We start from the raw sequence: 22056 nt of genomic DNA on the forward strand, positions 1-22056 counted from the left end.
TCTAGAACAAGTTTTGCTATAGGTCTCGATATTGTGTGAGGTGGCTCAGCGTAGTCCTTGGGCTGCTAGTTTGTGGTGCTCCAAACAATGACATTTATTTTATAAGGGATATGGAAGAATTGTTTCTCCAGTAGAGAAGAGGGGAAGAGTTTGGAGAAAGCATATACTGAAATCTTCCACCCCTTACCCCAAGTTAGGTTGATCTGTCTCATCTTCCTCTCTTTTCCTCCCCCACAGCTGTCAGCTGTAGAGAAAAGCATCTTTCATTGTTATTCCCAAAAGTATAATTGCATTATGGAAATTAGGTTCCGAAGACTTGCAAATTTGGGGGAAAGCTGGAGTAATCTATGAAGGAAGTATTAGTCTGACTGTAAAATGTAGCTGTGATAAACTTCTAAGAAAAAGCAGAAGATAATGTAGACGCTGTAATTCTTGGTATCTAGATTAACAAACTGTGTAGAACTTGCTGTAAAAATCTGGTAGTTTCTGGAAAATTACTTGGGATAGACTCTTTGCAACAAATATTTTGTTGCATCTGTGTGTTAGACTTTCAGTATTTAGTTATGAAACAGATGTTGGATATGTTATATGCTGTGCCTTTAAGAAATACATTTGTATTAGAGTTGTAGTTCAGATCATGAGTGCACTCTTGAAGTGAACCTCTTGGCCACCCCTTCTTACCACACATTAATTCACCTTGTGGAGTCTCTTGGACTTCATGTCTTTCAAAAAAGGTGTTCTGCAGGAGTGCAGCTAATGTTCTCCGGCTGCTGATGGGTGCTCAGTCCTTGGGACAAGACTAAACCTAGCATGAATAACTCCCCCCCAAAATGCCTAAACTGTGGGTACTGGACCCTCTGCACCAACCATTTCACTGTGTGAAACTTTTCTTACTGGGCTGCACTGCTTGCTAGTGCAGACGTAGCAGAGTTTTGGGTGGAGCTAGTATTGATCTGCCGAGTTAGCGTGTGCAGACAAAACATCCTGCATGACAATCAAAAGAAAATAGTGTGCAATTAGTAAAATCTTGAGAGAGTGCATGTAAGTCCCTTGGATGAGGTCAGGTGAAGGAAATAGTGAGGCATGCGGAAATAAGAATTTGGATTGGCAAGGAAAGGAAGGGTCCTTTGACAAAAGGGGAAAGTGTCTCTCCCTCACCCTTTGCAAACCTGGCAGCAAAAGGGTTTCTGCTGGTGATGGTTGCAATTCCTGAAGATATATGTATAGACAAACATACGTGAACACGCGCACACCTATGTCAAGATGACACTAAGGCTTTCCATGTCGAATGGGGTGCAGTTTGCCTTGGTTTCCTTGGATTCACTTTCTGCAGTGTTACTGAACTGCCTCGCTGAAAGGTCAGGTGTGCACCAGCGCTGGTGTGTGGGAAGCAGCGACTCTGGGTGTCAACAAGAGTGAAAGCGGTCAGATGTTGATAGTAAGATCAGCTCCGTTGTTTTCTGAAATGTCATCCTCAGTTGCTTTTGGTGTGCTGTAACTCCAAAAGCTAGGTATGTAAAAATGGATTTGAGAGATTGCCGTGCTGATCTGGTAACTCCCTGGGAGTAGGTATTGCGCCTGTTTGCATCCACGCCACGTCAGCCCCATCCTTGCTCCGTGGATTGGGATGCTGTTGTTACTGAGATTGCACTGGAGTAACTGAAAGGGAAGTTGGCTTATTTACTTAAGACTTTATTAAAAGTCATTAATTAATAATTAATTATGAAGCAGCATGAGCCAGGAGAGAATCTCTCTTACTCTCGTTCCTTTTCACTCTCTGAGAGCTGTGTTGGGTCGTAGGTGCAGAGGGAATAAAATGTAAAAGCATTCTTTGAAGTATCTGGTGAGGACTGTGTCCCCTTTGTTTATTCAGGGTTGCTGAGTATAAAGTTGGTTTTCATTCTGAGGGGAGAAATCCACCGTGAGGAAAGTGTTTTACTTCATTAGAAATTGTCATTTTTCCTTGGATGGGAAAAAAATTCGAACAGCCCTCAGAGAAACCCATTTTAAAATTAATTCCTTTTTTGTCTTATTCAAATTGCTGTCTTACAAGCCTGTAAATGTCTGTGTGACCTGATCTAAATGTGGACCCTTATTGTTGGGTCTGCAGGATTAAGAGGAATCAGGACAGGTGCAGGGAGTTGCATGGGGACTTCTGGTTTGTTACAGTGGCTCTTATTCCTTGGGGACAGAAATAACCCTCTTGATCATTTTATATGTATGTGTAAATCATAGCTGCCAGTACTTTGCATTGTTTGTATACACAAATACATAAAATGCAAAATATCGATAGCCATGATTTAAAACATTTGCAGCAGATTTTTTTTTCTTGAATTTGTGGCTGTAGTGAGTGTGTGTGCATGCGTGTGCAAGAATATTAGGTGCATATAGACTATATTTTATTTATATTTCTATAGTTAAAACAGAACCAATGAGCAGCAGTGAGATTGCTACTACTACTACCACAGACGGGTCTTTAGACAATTTCTCAGGATCAGGTAAGGAATAAATAAAGGTTTTAAGCTCAGCATTTTTTCATTTACTATTTTCTTATCCCATGTGGTCTAAACCTGTGCACAGCTGTTAAAAAGCCTTATGCACTTTGCAGCTTATGCCTATTTCTGTTCATCTTAGACAGCGTAAGTCAAAAGTAGTTTTCCCCGAGTAAGGAGCATTACAGCATCAGGCTTATTAATGTCCATTGGTGTCTTCGGTGGGAGTCTCACTAGGGAGTATTCTGGCCCAGAGTAATTACTCTTTTGTTTTCTGTGAGTAAACATACCTGCCTCTGTGATTAGTGTTGTAATTGAGGGGTAGGTCTTCTTCATGGATAGTAATTTATTATTATCAAGGTATTCATTCTCTTGTCAGGCTTTTTTTCTTCCTGGAAGCCAAACACATCTTAGCTTCTAACATACAGGAGACAAACGCTGTGAGAAAATCCTAAAATGTTTGCGCAGTTTTGCATACCTATGGATTAACTGTGGTATTTCTAGCACATTGTTTTTATGGTGCAAATCAAATAAAAAAGGATCTAATACTATGTTGTGGGATTATATTTCCAGAGTAGCAAAATTTGACATCTTGCAACCAGTCAGGCTCCAAGTAGCCAACCCTTTTCTGGTCTCATCACAGCCTCCATTTTCTGCGCTGTTGAGTATGAAAGTATCAAACCTGAAAGCCAAAAAAAGGTTCCTAGAGTATTTTAAATCTCTGAAAGAAGAAAAGGTAGCGTGGTTCATAGTAGCTACGTACATCTGTGGTGATCTGACTAAAGGTCGGACCGTAACATTTGAGGTATCTGCAGCCTCACAGGCCACAGAAAGAAAAACTTTCGGGTGTGGAGGGCACGGAAAGAGATTCCCTGCTTCCCTCCACGCTTTGCGAGCACTCCCGGAGTGTAAAGATGATGGATTTTCCCTGTAGTTGGCCAGGAAAGGGGTAGCTGGCGAAGGGTAATTATCCGTGCCTTGTTTATTTCCAAGTACTTAGCAATAGGGTCTGTTGTTTCTCCGACTGTCTGATTTTACAGTAGTCTCATAACCTGCCGCTGACCCCTTCCTGGCAAAGGCTTCAAAACCCACCTTGGGACCTAGAGAAGAAATGGCACCCAAACGGTAACCAGAGAGGGAAGGGCTCCCGAAAATAACACCTGGAGCAGAGCATGCCGGCACATCCGCCGCGCTCTCGGCAGCACCCAAAAATACCGAAAGAAATGGGGATGGGTTGGTGTAAAGCTCTGTGTCGGCAGCGGGGGAGCAGCTTGCTATTTAGCCTCCTAGGCTTAAGTGTTTCTCTAAGAAAATTTGCACATTGGTCGTGGCATCTTTATGCAACACTGAGTGTTTTGAAGGTCTGCAAGCATTTTAGAAAGCGGCTAAGATGGGGTAAAAGAGAAGGAAGCGTAATATGGTAATACATTGTCTGCATTATGGAATTATTTTTAAAAAAAGAGGCACGTGCTCTGAAGCTGGCCATATGTTTTCAATCGAGGCACGCATAAAGCTCCTTCATAAAATGTAGGTCTTAAAAATTCTAAAAGTTAATAAAATGTTGCACTTGAGATATCAATAATCCTTTGAAAATATGAAGGGAAATGTTTCCATTAGGAAATAGATTGTTTGCATTGAAAATGTTGTCTGTGTGCGAGCAAAGAATAAACTATTGCTCAGGAGTTGTACAAAGGGGCAATTTAGTATCTGAAATTTGTAATCAAGATTTTAATGTTAAGCATTCTTGTATAGTTCCTGATGAAATATTATTTTCTATCTAAGGTACCAATGATATTTGAATTTAATTAAAATCTTGTTAATACTCTGAAATTCTATTAGGAAAAATAATATTTATCTTTGGTGTGTGTATTTACACTTCTGTGTGCTTTCTTTTCTCCTTGGTGCAGCAATTGGAAGCAGTGGTTTCAGCCCAAGACAAACACATCAGTTCTCCCCACCACAGATTTACCCTTCCAAGTATGATATCTTTTAAAAATAATAATAGTAGTAGTAATAATAATAACTGAAATAGGCAGATTTTAACCTCATTTAAAATAATAATTGGGTCCATCTGTTAAGTCATAATTTAAACCACAGCAGCTTCTAGGGGAAAAAAAATATTTTTTTTTTTAATGCTAAGAATGTATTTGAAAAATATTTGGAAAATTCTTATTTTACTTATTCTTTTATTATTGATTTCTTATTGTTGTTTTTGTCTTTGTCTTACAGTTTCTATTGTCTAGCACAGCCTATGATTATGTGTTAATGAAGTAGCAGGATTATGATCAGGCTAAAAATAAGTACACGCATGTCTGTCTAATGCAGTGTCTGTCCTATTTTCTGTCATTTGTAATCAATAGCAGACCATACCCACATATTCTTCCTACCCCCTCTTCACAAACGATGGCTGCGTATGGGCAGACACAGTTTACAACGGGGATGCAACAAGCTACAGCTTATGCCACCTACCCCCAGCCCGGCCAACCTTATGGAATCCCTTCGTATGGTAAGAAACCATGTCCGTGTTATCTTATTCCAGAGGTAAATATTTTTTAGAAGAAGATTATGTGACCCTCGCATCAGTGCTTAGTGGGACAGCTGCACTCTCGAGCATTTCTTGTAGAAGACTGGTCATTTCCCTGTTGGAGTGAGTGATGCTTAATTTGTCTATTAAAGAGCTAAGAAGCTACTCAAGAGGATGACTCTGTTTTGGGATCAAAGAGAGTGATTCATTAGGTTTTCACTGGTGCTGTAAAAAAACCATCACTGAAATGGGAAAAGAGATCTAGGGACTTCCATTACACAGGCACGGCTCCTGGTGACTTGCGAGGAGCTCTGCTCTCCAGCAATGCAGTAGGGTATGTCGGTACAGAGAGGTCTGAATTTCAGCTGATCCAGATTACAGGAACCCAAGTGAATCAGTGAAGTTGTGCTGATTTTCAGCAGGTGAAAAACTGATTCAAAAAGACCCCCACCAAAATAATCTCACTTTCAATGTTTTAAAACTCCCTGGAGGTGCAAACTGAGGTAAATTGCCACTAAAGCTCTGTCTGCCTGATGAAGGAGATAGTACTAAGTAGCAAATATTTCCAAAAAAATTTAATTTAAAAACAAGCTGCTGTGGGTGAGGCCATTTTGCTGCCAGACTGTCTGCTGGCAGACCACATAGCAGTTCAGCAGTGAGGATGCATTATTAGAAAATAGGTCTTATATTCCTCTGGGGGAATATATTAAAAATATACAATCCACATGCTTTTAGCAGTATATTTTGTGAAGATACATTCAGGTAATGTAAATTTTATACCAAAAGAACAGCACGCACAGTACAAGCTGTGCCCCTTAAAATCATTAAAACTTTTAAGTGCAAAACTGGTGAATCTTGTATCCTGAAATCTGCAAGCTGAAATCCACTGGGTCTCAAGTATATCCTACAGCAGATTACTGTGAATAGTAGGTACAAAAAATAGATTATTATTTTCCCTTACTTTAAAAAATGTGTTTCATTAATATATCATCAATAATTATTATCCAAGGAAGTAATTCTTCCTTGGCTACAGCCCTGATTACTTACTGCCAAAAATACGGTTATAAACGTGAATTGGATGTTTCAGTTTCAGTTCAAATCCACATATTTTAAACTTACAGAAACAAAATACTTTAAGGATATTTAAACTGCATTTTCAAGACGACGGAGATGGGGATTCTTCCCCCCACCACCACAAGCTCATGTTGCTGATGAGAGCTTGTCTGCTATTTCCAGCTGGATCAGGCGGTGTGATAACAGACGACCCCTTTCCCCACCGCACTTTTCTTGCCCTGTTTCTCCTGCGGACACCTCGTGTTCATACTTGGCTGGCTGCGGTGGCTTGGGCAGCCCAAACAGTGACTTTTTTGTTTTTTGCTTGGTTCCTCTGGATGAAATCCTGACCTCACTGAAGTAAACTATAAAACTCCCACTGACTTCAGCAAGGCCTTGATTTCACTACTTGAGTTTAGCTGTCTCGCTGTCGTCGGAGCTATAATTGAGAGTTGCTTTACTTGGCAACTACTTGCCGGGGGTTAACTTGCCTGCCTGCTCTTTTGTTTTGTTTTGTTTTTTTTCCCAGTCTATCCCCTGTGCCTGGGACTTCGGATCATTTTGCCTAACGTTTTACATTGCTGCTTTTGACCACCGAAACCCCCAGCTCCTGAGCCAAGTGGATTTTAACGCGTTTTGTTATTTTCAGACAGTGCCCCGTGACTTGGGCTAAGGTGCTCCTCACTGATGTACTTTATAGGAGTAATATGCAAAAGCAAACAACTATTAAAAAGTTGTGGGACCTCACACCCTATATATTTTTGCATATTTAAGGCGTATCATATAATCCGTGCTCCCAAAATAAATTACATGGGGAACAGTGGGGTGCTCATTTGCAACAGGCAAGAACCGAAGCCTTGTTTAGAGCCAAAATTCTACTCTTGGATCTGCGGCTTAGACCCCATGTACCGTCTGCCTTGCCTTTCTCTCATCCAAGCAGAGAGCTTCCAGCAGGTATAAAGAGAGGAGACTTATGACATATGTGAAAGGAAAAACTCTGAGTTGGAGTCTTTCTTTTGTTTCTTTCCTCTGGGGCTTACTGGAAGAAGAAGTATTGGTGAATTCCCATATCAACCTCCCTCAAGTTTCTCTCTGGGGCAGAATTTGGGGAGGTGCTGCCTTGAATGCACTTCTAGCCTCTTCATTTTTCCACTCCCCCCTCCACGGTGGTGCAGGCGTGCAGGCAGGAAGGGGGGTGGAGGGGAATGCCACTGACAGCTGCCTCCCAGGGGCTCCTGGCTCTGGTTCATCTGCAAAGCCCCTGAGGAGGCTGGAGAATTTCCTGAAGCTCCCTCCTCCTGCCTGCTCTGGTACCAGCATCTAGCAAAGGCTTCGCTTACCAACTTCTTTTCCTTCCAGATCCTGGCAGTTCCCTTATGTTTTCTCACTGTCCCTTCCCACTTCCTTGCATACATTAGAGTTGGGAGAAGGAGAAGGGAGCATCAAGGTTTGATGAGTGAAGGCCTTCTGGATGAGAGCAGGTGGGAAGAGTAAGTCCCAGGAGATGAAAGGCTCTTCATAGCATGGAGCTTTGCAAAAGGGCACGTCAGTGCCAAGTTGTCTTCACTCGAGTGGCATCCTCCTGCTGCTGCCTTTGATCATCTCCTCCCGCTTCGTCTGAGATGGAGAGTTGAATCAGGCCGTTAAAGCTGGGCTAGAAATGTAATGCTTGATTTAGTTAAACTTTCTCTAAGCAATATTTAACCAGCATTTCAGAAGTCCTTAAACAGAGAACAGTAGGGATCGCTGATACCAAAACGTCCATAGCAGGAGTTTCCCCTTGGAGACGACGTGTCAGACTCATCATTGTGATGCTTAATTGTAAAGTGAAACAGAAGAAGAAAGTAAGCATCAGGGAAAAACAAGCAAACAGGGTTAGTCTGGCAGTTAGCAGGTCTGGCAGAAGGAATTAAGGGTAATTAATGACAGCAGTTGAAAAATAATGATTTAAATGGCAGAAGAAAATATGCTGCCATTTGTATATAGGGAGATATTGAAGTTTTGAAAACACAGTAACTTCTCAGACCTCTTCTGCCTTCAAACATTGTTGTATATTGTTTTAAAAAAAATCCAACCAGGAAATGGACTTAGATTAACAGTCATTTTCAAAGGAATCTGACTAATTCACACTTAGTTAATTCAGTTCAAATAACAGTGGTTTCTGAACAATGAGGTATCACTGAATGCCACAGTGAAACCTAAGAGTATTGTATTACTTTTCCATTGCTTTGGCTATAATTATTTTTAAATGGTAGTTCATGTTGGGACAACCTTATAATTAAAACTAAGAGACAGAGACTGAATTGTGTGTGTTTCCTCAGTGTTTCACTTGCTGATATTTACTTGCTTGTTGCCTTACAAATTGGGGGAAGAATCCCTAAAGTTGGGAGGCAAGTCATTCATTTAATTGGACTTTGGATTCTTTTATTACTAAATTTGGAACTGAGTGGGTAATGTGATGTGTAATGGATTTCCCTGTCAGTGCAGATTAATGACTGTCTGCTATGTTTTTCCCAGTTTGGGAGATTGCTTCAGGAATAGTTCCTGTCTGTTAGGTGTTTATTTGTTAAAAGACTGAATGCCTCCTATAGTGTTTAATTAGCTTTGAAAATCATCATTACACTTAATGCTGCTCGTTCTCTCTATCCACTTCTAATTCCTTAGAAAGCCATTGCACTTGGAGCCGTGTAATTTTCGTGTAGGAATATTATACAATGCAAATCTCAGTTATGTCATTAATGGGTAGATGGCAGGAGAGCTTGGCTATGCTATGCTTCATTAAAATCATATAAAGTTGCTAATCTACCTCTGTGAAATGTCATGAATATATGGAAAAGTTAGCCTCTGGCAGGAAAGGAAAAAAGGAATAATGCAACTTCCTGTTCATGTATAAATTTCTTTTGCAGTTATTGGAAACACAGTTTTGAATTTAACCTCTCCCTGGTGAACGTCAGTTTTATGTGTGCTTTTAGACTGCCCTTACCCTGTTCATTTGTGCATGCTCTCAATATTCGTTCTCTCATGCATGCAATAGTGGGTATATGTTAAAAATGCTGTTAATTAAGTGATTTTATTTTCCATCCCTGTTTGAATATGAACAAATAGATTTGCTGTCACTAACTGATTTAGGTGCATTGTGGGCAGGCATCAAGACAGAAGGTGGATTGGCACAGTCACAGTCACCTGGACAGACAGGATTTCTAAGCTACGGTGCCAGCTTTAGCACACCTCAACCTGGACAGGCTCCCTATAGCTACCAGATGCAAGGTCTGTATAAACAGATATTACCGTTAATTAGATATAGTTAATGCTATGGGGGTTTTTTTCCTCTTATTTCTTTACATTCTTAGGATAAAAATGAATGTTTGCTCGAGCACTTACTTCTGATGTTATTGCAGTTGGAGATGAAATGATGATTGCCTCTGCTGAGAGCAGCGACGGGCCAGCTTTCAGCAGTTTGGAAGATCCCTCGCTTAGTGACTTCATTAATTTTTAAATAGTGAAGTGTTGTAGTGTTATTACAGTAAAAATGTATCTCTGAATAGCAACAGTTTAACAAATAGTGAATGTGACAAAGCAAGTCCTGGAAAACGTGTCAGGATTATGAATTTAGGAAGTGCCAAATATAATTTGACACCTGAGTGTGTGTGGGGAGGGAGAAGAAGATAAAAATACCTAATGCAGCTGTGGAGGTAGCTAAGTAATGATTGAAGTCTGTTTCTTTGAAGTCTATTTAAAAGCTGCAAGTCTTTGTATGTGCGGGCTATTATTATCAATTATATTTTGTAGCCTTACTTGCCTGTTTAGTTTACTTAATATCTTTCCACCTTGTTCTCACAATTCCTTTTTCCCCTTCTGTATCGGGAAGTCACTGGGTGTGCCTGGTTCTGGCTTTTCACCACTTTAATGGATATTTTAAAAAGTCTTTGTTTACTACAAATAGCTACTTTTGGATGTCTGCTGCAGGACTTTTCACCCCTGATTTTGACAGCTGAAATCAGGTGTGTTGTAGATTTTAAAACTGTTGAAATAAGTGATCACTCACAAAATTTGACTACATTTTTAAAAAGTTTAGCACCTTTCTATTATTATCATGCTCCATTTAAACTCTGCGCCATCGTGTAAATGCTTCATGAAATGTCTTGAGGCAGAAGTGCTTTCAGAGACCAAGTGAAAAAGGTTTTGCTTTTGTTCCACAGCTTTAAGGGTATATTGATCCAGTCCTTCGCTCAGACACAAGAGAGATGGTTTTGGGTTTTTTTCTTACATCCTCTTTTGAACTGTGTGTTGAGTAGCTCCATAGGGCAGAAGCAACCAGCTGACATCTGAAGTATTGCTTACTTGTGGTGTGCTCTGACAAGTAAGGGGAAGGTAGTATGAGAGTAGTATGCAAACTTTCATCTACATGCTGAATAGCGGTGACCTACTCATCGGAGTAAATATAACCATAACCAACTTATTGGTTTTGCTTTCTGCAGATAGCCACACTAAAAAACCCAAACACACATACCCCCCTCTGAAAAAAACCCTACCTCTCTGTAGGAGAGAGCTCAAAATGCTTGCCAGCAGCAGCTACGAGGAACTCCTGGATCAACATTCCAGCTTTTAAGGAACTGATAATTCATGGTCGGTAGGAAATAGAGTTATTGAAAAATCATGTCTGTGTTGCCTATAATTTCTATTGCAGTAGTGCCTTTGTGCCACAGTCATGTATCGGGATCCTGTTGTGCTAACTTATACAGCCAAATGAAAATATAGCCCCCATAGAAGTTGGAGGGTAAGATAAAACACACAGGCTTATTAGGGCCTAATATAACAATAAAGCTGACACAGTTTAGGCATAATAAACAGTCGTCACCCCATATTGGTTATCTAACAGCTCTAAAGGTGGGGTTTTTGGTAAGATACAGAGCAGAGGGATGTCAATAAAAAGGGATTTTAGGGAGGACAATGAATTAGTTTTGCAGATGTCTATGGGAAACTCATTCGATGGAGGGAGGAAAGGGGGAGCAGCATGGGATAATGTGAGAGAGTGCTTTTTGGAAAATTTTAAGAGTAAGTAGTGAGTTCTGGCATTAGTAGAGCAAAGCTAGGACTCAGTCAATGGGCTACATAGAGGTCTGTCATAAAGGGTATTGCTTTGTTTTCTGTGATATGCAAAATGTGTGTAAGATCAGAATTGTCAAGGTCATGAAAGGGTGGCAGTTGTCAAGAGATGGAACGGTAAGATCTTGGAAAGCATTTCAGCTGTACACATTAAAAGGCAAGGATCTAAAAATATTCTGCAAAAGAAATGTGTTAAAGATGACCCAGTTGTGAAGCTCTAATGAGAGGAGGGTCAGAGGCATTGATTTCATGATAGTATTGTCTGCAGGGCTGAGGGAGGAGGGGGTCTGAGCCTGGGTTCTGCTCCAGCTGTGCCATGCTTGGGCTGAGAGCTGCCCGCCCGTGGAAGGCAGCAGGTCGCTGACAGTCTGGCTTGGGTGGAAGAGCCACAGGTCAGAGTGGGAGAGTCTGGGGGTCCCCGTGGTGTGTATGTCATTTCTGTTGTGCTCATGAACAGCATGGCGTGTGGATGAGGGAAGGACTGGTCTCCTACAGAAACCTTACAGACCGTAAGACTGGAAATAAGGAGACTATTTCAAATGAAGATATTGGTGGGGTTGTTAGAAGCTAAGTAGAAAAGAATCACATTGCTGAACAGGTCTTTCTTGCAGTTAAATGTTGACAGTATATATCTATACTATACATGAGAATATGTGTCTTTTTAATGTTTTCATTAGGCTAACTTTTGAATTTGAAACAACTTTAAATTGACTTAATTCTTCCTTTTGATTGAACACATGTTAAAAGTAAACAGGAGCATTTGTTTCCCTTTCCTCATTTAATTTTGGAAGGAGAACCTATTCATAGTTTCAGCTATTATTTAAGGACAAAACTGATTCTCTTGATGGAAGACGGGAGTAGTATTGCTGCTGTTCAGTTCTTTGTGCAGAAACCTCCAGAGAGGGAAATGAGTTTATTCTCTGTTTCCCCTCTAGCAGTATATGGGCAGGCTGCAGCCCCAGCCTTGTCATAGCCTGCAATAGCCGTTCTTCATCTCCTGTGTGCGGCTGCCGACCTGCTAAATGGAGATAATGGATCCCACAACCTACTTCACAACCAAGCGTTAGATGACAGCGTGCTCGGAGCCTTGCTGGCATTCTTGCCTGCAGTAAAGGGGATTTCCTAGCAGCCTTGCAGTTGCTGTGCTCGTGCTCCCTGATTGGGGTTACCTCGCGCTTGAAAGCTTTGGAGTTATTCTGGTTCCTCTCCCTGGGGTGAATGGCTCCCTGCAACGTAAAGGCGCTGCCTCGCCGTGCGTGTGCAGCCAATTAAACCCAGTGCTTTTCCTGACCCTGCTAAAATTACAGCGTGATTAGTCACCGAACAATAGCGGAGGGAGAGACTGCCAACTTTTGAAAATGATGAGGAAAATCGCTGCCTGTGACTCCTTGCTAAGGTTATTCTGGTAACTGGATTTTTGTTTGTTACAAATTTATCATCCCTATAATGGGGGGTGCGGAGTGGAGAGGGTGGAAGAGGACCTAGGCGATTCTGCCGCCCCGTCTTCCCACTCCCCCCCACCCTTACTTTAATGAGCGTGTTCCTTAAGCTGTTTTTCATATAAATTGCTTCATGGACGTTGAAAGACCACTTACATGACTAATGGCTGTGGGAATGGGCCGTTATTCCTGTATTGGCAGAGCTATAGGCATTGCTCAGTGAGGATAAATGGAGTGGAGAAGGGCTGGGGGAAAGGCCAAGGAAAGAGCTCCATTTGCAGCTGTCTTCTTGAGTATACTTCGATTGTGATAAAAGTGTGGCTTTTACCCTGCACCCGAGTATCTTACTGCTGGAAGGGTCCTAGACCTGTGATGAGCACCAGCATTGTTTTAGTTACCAAGACTGTGATGCTTGAGAATATACTAACCAATTGGTTTGGGAATTCATCCACAAAAAAGTAAACGTTAAGGTATTCGGTTATTATTATACAGTATAAAAATATTGTGCTGGATGGCTAAGCAGTTACTAGGACAACAAGGGGGAGTTTGCCAAGGATTTTTAAACACTGTAAGCAAACGGAAGAAACCTTGAGTTTAAATAGCCCATCTGGCCGTCTTAGGCTTTCCCAGGAGAGCTGCACTAAACTTCTGCCACATACATTGTACCCTGATGATAGACATAGCCCACGGCAAGGAGACTGAGCTAGGAAAGCAAATGGACTTCTGTGGCAAATACAGAGGGGAGGACCGCATCCCGCGCCTCGCGGCGGCACGGGGGCGAGCCCCGCGCCTGGAGCCCGCGCCCTGGTCCCAGCAGGGTCCGGCCACCTTCCGACGCTGACTGGGGTTCCCAGCTTTAATGTGGGTCTGCGCGCTTTGCAAAATAGACCTTTGACCTGCAATTTACAGCTTTTATCACATTTTAAAGCTACGTAGTGGGCGAACTTGGGGCAGTAAATCTCGCGCCTTTTGTAAAGATTCTTATTTTTGTGTTTGCTCAGCTAAGGCAGGAACAGCAGCTCTATGCCGTGCTGCAGCCGATTATTTAAAAAACAAATGGCAAAATTGGAGTATTTTAAACACAACTTTAGACCAGTAGTTCTGGGTGGCCTACAGAGCCGTTTCTGAGAAACCTGCTTCATGTTTGTTACGGTCTAGGAGACCCCTACCCCTCCTCCATAGGAGCCAGCGCTGACCATGAGATGAAAGAGAGAGGTCTGCGTGTTAGTATGTGTGTGTCTTTGTCTGCGAGGGAGAGATGCTGGCTGGCATGTAATTACTTTTCTCATTTGCTCTTGCAAATTATTTGCCAAACTTTCTGTGGAAAGATAATGTATTCATCAAAAAAAGTTTTGGTTTTTTTTTTTCTTCTTATAACTATGAGAGCTTTTATATCTTTTCAGAATGGTTCAAACCGTGCACCTATAAAACTTGTGTTTGAATGCATTACTGCATCACTCAGAAATAACTACAGAAATAAAAAGAGACACAGTGACTTACATTCTTCCAGCCAAAGCACTCTTAGAAATAAAATAGCATTTCAAAGTTTTGCAATTTAAAATATTTTTCAGCTGTATTTTGGCTCTGGGGTTTGTTATAATAAAAAATAACATCTGTTTTCCAATTTTAAATTAAATTTAAAACAACATGTTTTTCTCATTAGTACTGTTTATCTGTACTATCTGCTAAACTTGGATGTCAACTCTTCTGCTGAAGTAATCTGATTTTAGTTCACAGGATTAGTAGCATCTATCAACAACCTTGCTTTTCGCTTTTGCACTAATAGCTTTTGCACTAATAGCAAATACAAGAGAAGTGTTTACAGTCATTATCACACGTTAAGTTTAAGCTTCATCTTTTACTCCCACTGCTGTTGGACATACTTCACATCTACTTTGAGGCTTAACTTCTGTCTGTTTTTAGTAACTTTTGCAATCAAAGCATTTAAATATTTTTCCTTCTGACTTCTTACAGCTAGGATACCTATTGGGTTTTTTTGTTTGTTTGTTTAAAAAAAGCAAATAGCTCACAAATGCCCTTTAGGGGTTGTACGAAGCATGCAGCCCTGCCTGCATTCCTTGCTGTTTGGAGTTGCAAGAAATGTCGCTTTTCCCAATGAGTAACTGCTGCATAGGATTTGGTGCTTAATTGAGTTGTGTCGGGTCCATCAGAGGATTGGTGGGTCTGTACGCCTGGCTCCCTGTTGATTTCCATCCCTCCTTGCCTCCTTTGCTCACCTGCAAGCTTTTGCTCCCAAGGTCTCGGTATATCTTTGCACTAAGGCGGGTTTCGGTGGCAAGGGAAGCTGTAAACAACCCGCGCGCTTTAATGCGAGCTCCTTGCTGGCTGGTGCTCTCCCGCTGGACAAGTTCAATAGGTTGCCTCATTACAGACTTTCTGGTGGCTTACGTAGCTTCACCCTGTGCATCCATATGTCTCAGCTGGTGGCTGTGTCACTCCTGGGTTATAACCAGCGAGGGCAAAACAGCTGAAAGGGGGTTGCTGCCCTTTTAGTGGAAGAGCTTCTCAGGTTAGGTATTAAACAAGAGCCCCATCTGTCTATTTTTGGTGGCTCGTGAGGGGAGGAGGGAGGTGAAGGCGGTAATTCAGTCTCTGGGCTAAAGTCAATCTTGGGTCTCCCTTCTCAGAGAGGTACTTTTTTTCCCTTGTGTCATGCCCAGTAGACTGTCAAAAAAGAAGGTTTGCGGCCCAAGGCTGTCTATGATCGATTAGTGAATCCTAATGGCTTTGCAGTCGGGCTGAGCTGTTTGGAGCAGGGAGTTATGGCTTTTGCTGTTCCTTCGGGCGCTGAGGCTCAGGGAGGGGAGAGGACCCGGTTCTCGAAGGTGGTAGGAGAAACAGAGCCAGTGGGCTTCGGTGAGGGGAGACGGCATCTCTCGGGACAAGGCTCGCAGTTATTGTTCAACAAAAACTGCAAGTGAAGAAACCCTCATTACTTCCACAACGCTTATTCGGGATTATTCAGAGGGGTGGGATAGCCCAATATTCAGTCAGACCTGAGGTGGCTCCAAATTCCTGTCTAAATTTCAAGTTTTTCTTTTTATTGCAATAATGAAACACAGGGTGTCGGACTGATGAATTATCACTTTCCCTATATTAACATGTTATAGAGCTGATGACAACCAAATCGGTCAACATATGGGAAATATTACAAATATGCCATATCCTTATGATATAATGGCATGATGGAAGTTATTTTCCAATACTGTGTTTTAGTAATTCACGTAATTTTTCATTTCATTTCAGGCAGCAGTTTTACAACATCATCAGGAATATATGCAGGAAATAATTCACTCACAAATTCTACTGGATTTAATAGTTCACAGCAGGTAAATTTGTAAATATGAGTCAAGGAAACTTTGGCAAACTTAGAATTATCATCCACTGAAAAAATGTAACCCTTAAATAGCTTTTTGAATGAAACTAGCATAATTTCAAGTTAAACTAATGTTTATAAATGTTTTTCTTCAGTTCATCATCTTCCAATAATAGAACTAATTGTCTGGGTTTGATGTTCTTATTCACACATCTTCAGTAGTGTGCCTAATAAACTATTTGTATGAGAAGACATACTAAATTATGTGTAATTTAGATTTCGTTTTACTGCCTCACAGCTTTAGGTCCTACAGCATCCAGTCCAGGAAGCATACGTGCTGAAAGTCTGACATGTGTTTGTAGTTATATTTTGGAATTTATACTAAAAAGTAGCAAAACTTTGATGGACTATTCAGTTGCTTTTTTGTCTTGCAGGAATATCCCTCTTATCCCAGTTTTGGCCAGGGCCAATATGCACAGTATTATAATAGCTCACCATACCCTTCACATTACATGACAAACAGCAACACCAGCCCAACGACACCCTCCACAAATGCAACATACCAGCTTCAAGAGCCACCATCTGGCATCACCAGTCAAGCGGTTACAGATCCTGCAGCAGGTAATTACATGGATTTTATGGTCCCTATGAAGCACGTTTTTGTGAGTTGAAAGGGGGTTGAATAGGATTTTTTTGTGTGTGTAGTCGTCGATTTTTTTTTTTATTATTTCTTAATCCTGAGCCTGTGGCATGTCTTGCACAGATTCTAACAGAAAATAGACTAAAGAAAAACTGGGATTAGTAAAAGTTTAAAGCTTGTATGAAATACAAGTTGTTTGTATTTATTTGTAAAATGCTTGTGTTAAAAATTGCAGGCTATGGGAAGATCTTTACACTAAACCAGAACCTGAAGCTTTTAAGCTCTGTCTTCATTAAGATAAACTCCTTTGATTTTTCCTAAGAAAGACTGAAATGAAGAGGCCTTCAGACCATAGCCCAACTGTCCACTTGAAAGAGAGCTTTTGTGTTTTTCACTTTCGGAGGACACAATAATGCTTGTAATGGGGAGTTAAAATTGCACAAGTGTTTCCATTTTAAGAAAAGATTTTCAGTGGCTTGTCCTTCTTCCCAGTCATTTTACCTTTCTTGCTGGAATTTGGCAGTCCTTTACTAGTTGAGATATTTTTTGAACGTTTATGCCAAACTGCTCCAGCTGTTTTTGGAAATAAGAGGTGAAAAATACTTTTCCCATTATTAAAAAAAATTACATTTTTTAACAGTTCAAGCATGTCAGTAGTTAGTAGATGGCAGAAGTTTGAAATCTGTCAGAGAGAAAGTCCAAGGTTGCAGATGTCTTTTTCAGTAATGTGGTAAGAAGCACCTATGATTTGGCAATGTTATCAGGAGGTTTTGTTTTGGATTTTTGTTGGGGGAGGTTGTTTTTACTTTTCTTGAGGTACTTGACAGGACTGGTCTTGCATGTGCAATGTGAGCTTTAATATGATTTGCTAGGACTCTCTTGCTTTTCTGCATGAGTGTGTACCTGAAGAAAACGTAGGCAGTGTTAGCTCTTTTGATACATTTGCTGAAAGTAAGTAAGGAAGAAAATACAGCTGGTGTGTGTGTTTATATACACAAGATCACATGTGTGTGCCAAGAAAGGAATCTTTCTAAATATATGAATGCATATTGGAGTTTGCGGCTTTTAGAATACATGGATGCGTATTGTAGTCTGCATAATTACTCTGCTTTTCACTTTGTTTTTAATTTTTTTGTTTTGTTTCCTTGTGGGTTTTTTGGCTTTTCTTTTTAAGTTGGAAGCCGTAAGTTCCTCTTACCCCAAAAAAACAAATGTGATCAAGTTTTAGCTTTTATCAAGATACTAAAATTGAATCATTGTATCATCTGAGTCTTGATGTTTTGCAAAATCTTTGCATATATTTTTTATAGTAGTTGATACTTCCTAAAACGAACAGTAAACACATATATATAGAGAGGACGTATGTTTTTCCCAAGCTCAAACTTAGTGGCTTAAAGGCTGTCTTCCTATTTAAATAGTTTTCTGTGCTCTATAAAGGCTGGACAGAACTTTTCTATCATCAGGTCCTTTTTAAGAAGTTTTTCTTTTCTCCCTCAAATCTTCCACACTCTTGTTAAGAAAGTTTTGTCTAAAAATTTGAAAGAAGTTGGTGGGATTTCTCATGGGTGGGTCCTGCACCTAAGCCCTTTTCTAGTTTATGCTTTCATGTATTGAAAGCTGTACATCCGCGGGTGCCCCACCACTGCTCCCTTAGACATGTTGCTTGGTCATGGGCACACCTCCTCTGGCATTGCTGGAACTGCCGTCTCTTTCCCTGAGATATTTATGGTACTGACTTAGCAAGTCTGAAAAAGCTCCTTCAAGTGGTTTGCAAATAACAAGTCTTAATGTAGTATGGGGTTATCTTGCGCTGGCTGCCTGTACCACAGGCAGGGACACGTTTAGGAAAGTACCTGCTGTGGTCCACTCTCTATTAGGAGGAGCTAATGGAAGCCATCTTTCTTTCACCAGCCTTCACCAACACGGTCTCAGTCAGCAGAAGGTATAGGGCTAGACGGAGATTTCTCCATTTATCTTTGCACACTTGTCTTTATGCATTTAAGTTAGGATCAAGCCCATTTAGGCTCCTTCTGTATTGCATGGAGAGAGATGAGTACCTCTATTTAGAGTTCAGTTTAACTACAGTCTTAATCCTGAGGTGCCAAAGCCTCTCCACTGGTGTGAGAGCAGTTTAAGGTGGCTGACATACCGTTGTGGGATCCTAGGTTAAAATTAGGTGAGAACCTTTCGCTGCCTCACAAACCTTCAGCCCTGGTAGAAGGGAAGTGAGGACTAGTCAGCGAATCCAGTGCTGTGCCTGCCATTTCCCCTCGGACTTTGTAAGTTTTTTTACTTTCTTCTCTTGCTGACGCTTATTGCAAAGCCTCAGCTGAGCTCAGACACAGTATGCTCGGAAGATATAGCAAGGCTGGGATCAAAGAAAAGAGGGATCAGCATGGAGGAAGGGAATTCTGGTAGAGTGGGGACAAGTGAAAGGCATATTAGAGAGAAGGAAATTCACAGCTGGGTCAAAAACACAGAACAAAGGAGAAAACGAACCAAATTTTAATCACAATTAGTCAGATTTCTGTAGGATGTTTTGCCACATCTGGTCAAGTCTGGCTGCTCATTGTCTACCACAACTGGAACGCTGCATATGAGGGATGGTGGGGAGCAGTGCAGAGCCATCACATTACGCTACCGTACCCCTTTAGTAGGATGGGCGCCAGCTGCTGAATTGCAGCTGTTCTTACTGGATGTTGATATCCCTAGATATCTTCTATATTTAAAAAACCCATGTAATCTGTGCGGTTCTGAATTATGCCAGGACAAGCACAGAACAGCCTTCAGACTTTACAGAGGCACCAGAATAATTTGACAGACATAGGTGGTTCCTAGGAATGTGGGCCAGTAAGTGAAACAGAAGAGTCTGGTAAGAAACATGTGAAAAGAGAGAAAGCAATTATGTGCTCTTGTGACATTTTTAGTAGAGTTTTGCAGACTCAGAAAGCTCAGATAATTTCACTTAAAATATGTTTAATTCCTTGTCCAAATATAAAATAATCCTTTCATGGTTTCCCACAGTTCCTAGTTAAATATGCAAGTTTTTGCCGTGCAATCCAGGACGTCCAGGGATTCTTGCAGAAAAACCTGAGATTTTCCATGCTCAGTGTTTCTTCTTTCTCTTTCCTTTGCGGATCTGAAAAATTTCTTGTACCTCAGTCATGACAACACCTTTTGATTGCACAGCGGTTGATAGTCCCTGTCTCCATAAATCAGACATACAAATTAATGTTATTTTCTTGTGAACAGAAGGCTGTATTTTTGCTAGTGACATAATCAGAAAATTATTAAACAAAACAATAAATCTCAGTATGACATTTCAAATTTTTAATGTGTGCTTTGCTTCAGATTTAATTGGAAATTTTGTTTCAGTTCAAAAGTAAGAATTTTCAAAGTTTTTTTTCTACTTGCGGAATTCTAACTTGCTTTACAGAATATAATGTTTTTCATCAGAATAACAACAGAATATTAGGTTCCTTCTTGATGAGCTTTCAATCCATACATGAGTAGATTATCCCAGGTATGAACAGCGAGTTGCTGATTTTTCATGTGAGCTGTGGTATGTAAGAGAAGTAATAATAATTAAAATGATTAAAAAAAATAAAAGTAGACTAGTGAGCAAAAATTCACTCTCCAATACTCAAATTCATTGAAACAGGTTCAGACCGAACAGAAAGAAGTAATTCTGTATGTTGCATATAGGTAAGCTCTGCAGCTCCTTGCTGCAGGATGTTGTGGATGCAAAAAGTTTATGCCAGTTCAAGCATTGCTTAGACAAACTCAAGGACTGGATTTACACAGATACCAAATTCAATGCAAGAAATTCTTGACATAAAAAAAGCACTGGAGACAGTGGTTTTTAGCAGTAGGTATATGTCTGTCCTTTTTACACTGTCTCACCTAGTCACCTGCTGTTGGCCAGTGTTGAAATTTATCCTGGACGGGTGGAATTTTGCCCCAATCCGTTATGCCTGCCCTGATGTTCTAAAATAATTAGAGGAACATTCATAACATGTATTTCTAAGAGTTAATGTAGAAAATGATGACTTTTTCTAAAGCTTTAATAATTTTCTCTTGCAATGTTTCAACTCCATCATCACAGCTGGTAACAAAAAATTCTTGATTTGTGCAAATTTTTGTTTAGAAATGCAGTCAACAAAGCTGAATTTATCCTCCTATTTCATATGATTCTGTATTTATAATTTATTAAACAGTGTTTCTTGCAAGAGAGACTTGCATTGTTCTTGAGATCTGATCTCTTTCAGTTCTCTTGGTTTCTGCAATAAATATGTTTAAAATATTACTGGAAGGTTTTTTTCGTATTACTCACATACTTCACAATGCAGATTAAAAAGCCCACAAGGGCTGCGCTAGCCAACAAATATTGTTCTCAGCCATGGGTCACCATTTTGCTCTTAAAGACTAAACTTCTTTTTCCTTGAATGCTATATTACATTTAGTATTGCAAAAGGGAAAGCTACTTTTACAGTTTCTCCTTATCGTATTTCAGAACAATAAATTAGAGACAGGAAGGTGAAACAGAGCAAATAGACTATATAGGCAACTTTTCACTAATACCTGTATGGAAACAAATACTGCTGTATTCTCAGTACATTACTGGTGTTCTAATGTTTGCTCTTTTTCATAAATATAAATGAAGAGTAAATCTAGAGTATATATTTATATAGGAGGGAAACACAATGAAAAATCTGTAAAACCAGAAATGAGATTGGATGCAATAATGAATAGCAAAGTACGGCACTGGTTTTACTTTTCTGATAATGGTTGTTCTCCTGTTTTTATGTTTACGATGTACAAATTTTAACTCTCTTGCATTGCATTCAACAACATATAGCCTGACTCACTGTCACAAGATATGTTGAGGCTAAGAACTTGATGCACTTTTCAATAATTTTTTTAGTAGACAAATAGGATGTTCATCATTGTTTTTAGTAGGATTAAAAGTAACAATAATTTCAAATTGTTTGAAACCATAAATAATGAGTAAGGAAGAAATGCCTACAATTGAGAGAGATAACCTGCCCATTATGGGATTGCTTCATCTTTTTTTCTTCAACATTGAAAGTTGGAGAGAAAATTCTGGACCACTGCAGGGCTTGTTAATATAGTTGTTGTCATACTTACCTAATGTATACTGGTTTACATAATATACACGATTATATTTTGTAATTATTTTGAATATACAATCCTAAATCAAAAAGTCACCTAGGTCTTTAAACAAATTGGCGTTTTTGCCAATATTTTTAACAGATTATTGAGGGTTTCTGTCAAGTTCATAATAGTAGGCTAGTAGTCCTCAGTAGACAAACATTAGATTCGTTTTTCAGAGGGAGAAGATTCTGACATTTTTTCAAAACGGCACTAAAGACGTCCTTCTATGATCCTGTCAGCAGGCATTATTGTGTTTCTTGCAATACTTATTTAGTACTTTTACTTATTTA

The 22056-nt window shown here is 40.2% G+C and overlaps 1 protein-coding gene across 9 annotated transcripts in view; it reads left to right on the forward strand.

Annotated features, from left to right (window-relative positions):
• The window catches only part of EYA1 (EYA transcriptional coactivator and phosphatase 1), a 90762-nt gene that overhangs the window by 18015 nt on the left and 50691 nt on the right, over positions 1-22056 (forward strand). For 2 of the 9 annotated variants that reach the window (XM_072851241.1, XM_072851242.1), the window contains exons 1-6: positions 2418-2498; positions 4400-4469; positions 4853-4998; positions 9214-9336; positions 15882-15964; positions 16386-16572. In XM_072851241.1, the coding sequence (XP_072707342.1) occupies positions 2432-2498; positions 4400-4469; positions 4853-4998; positions 9214-9336; positions 15882-15964; positions 16386-16572 (676 nt within the window). In that variant the 5' untranslated portion in view covers positions 2418-2431. Of the gene's footprint in view, positions 1-2416; positions 2499-4399; positions 4470-4852; positions 4999-9198; positions 9337-15881; positions 15965-16385; positions 16573-22056 lie in introns of those variants that run through there. The other 7 variants (XM_072851238.1, XM_072851240.1, XM_072851243.1 and 4 more) reach the window with 7 other exon arrangements.

The sequence above is a fragment of the Ciconia boyciana genome, chromosome 2, assembly GCF_034638445.1.
Source record: "Ciconia boyciana chromosome 2, ASM3463844v1, whole genome shotgun sequence".
NCBI classification, from domain to species: Eukaryota; Metazoa; Chordata; class Aves; order Ciconiiformes; family Ciconiidae; genus Ciconia; species Ciconia boyciana.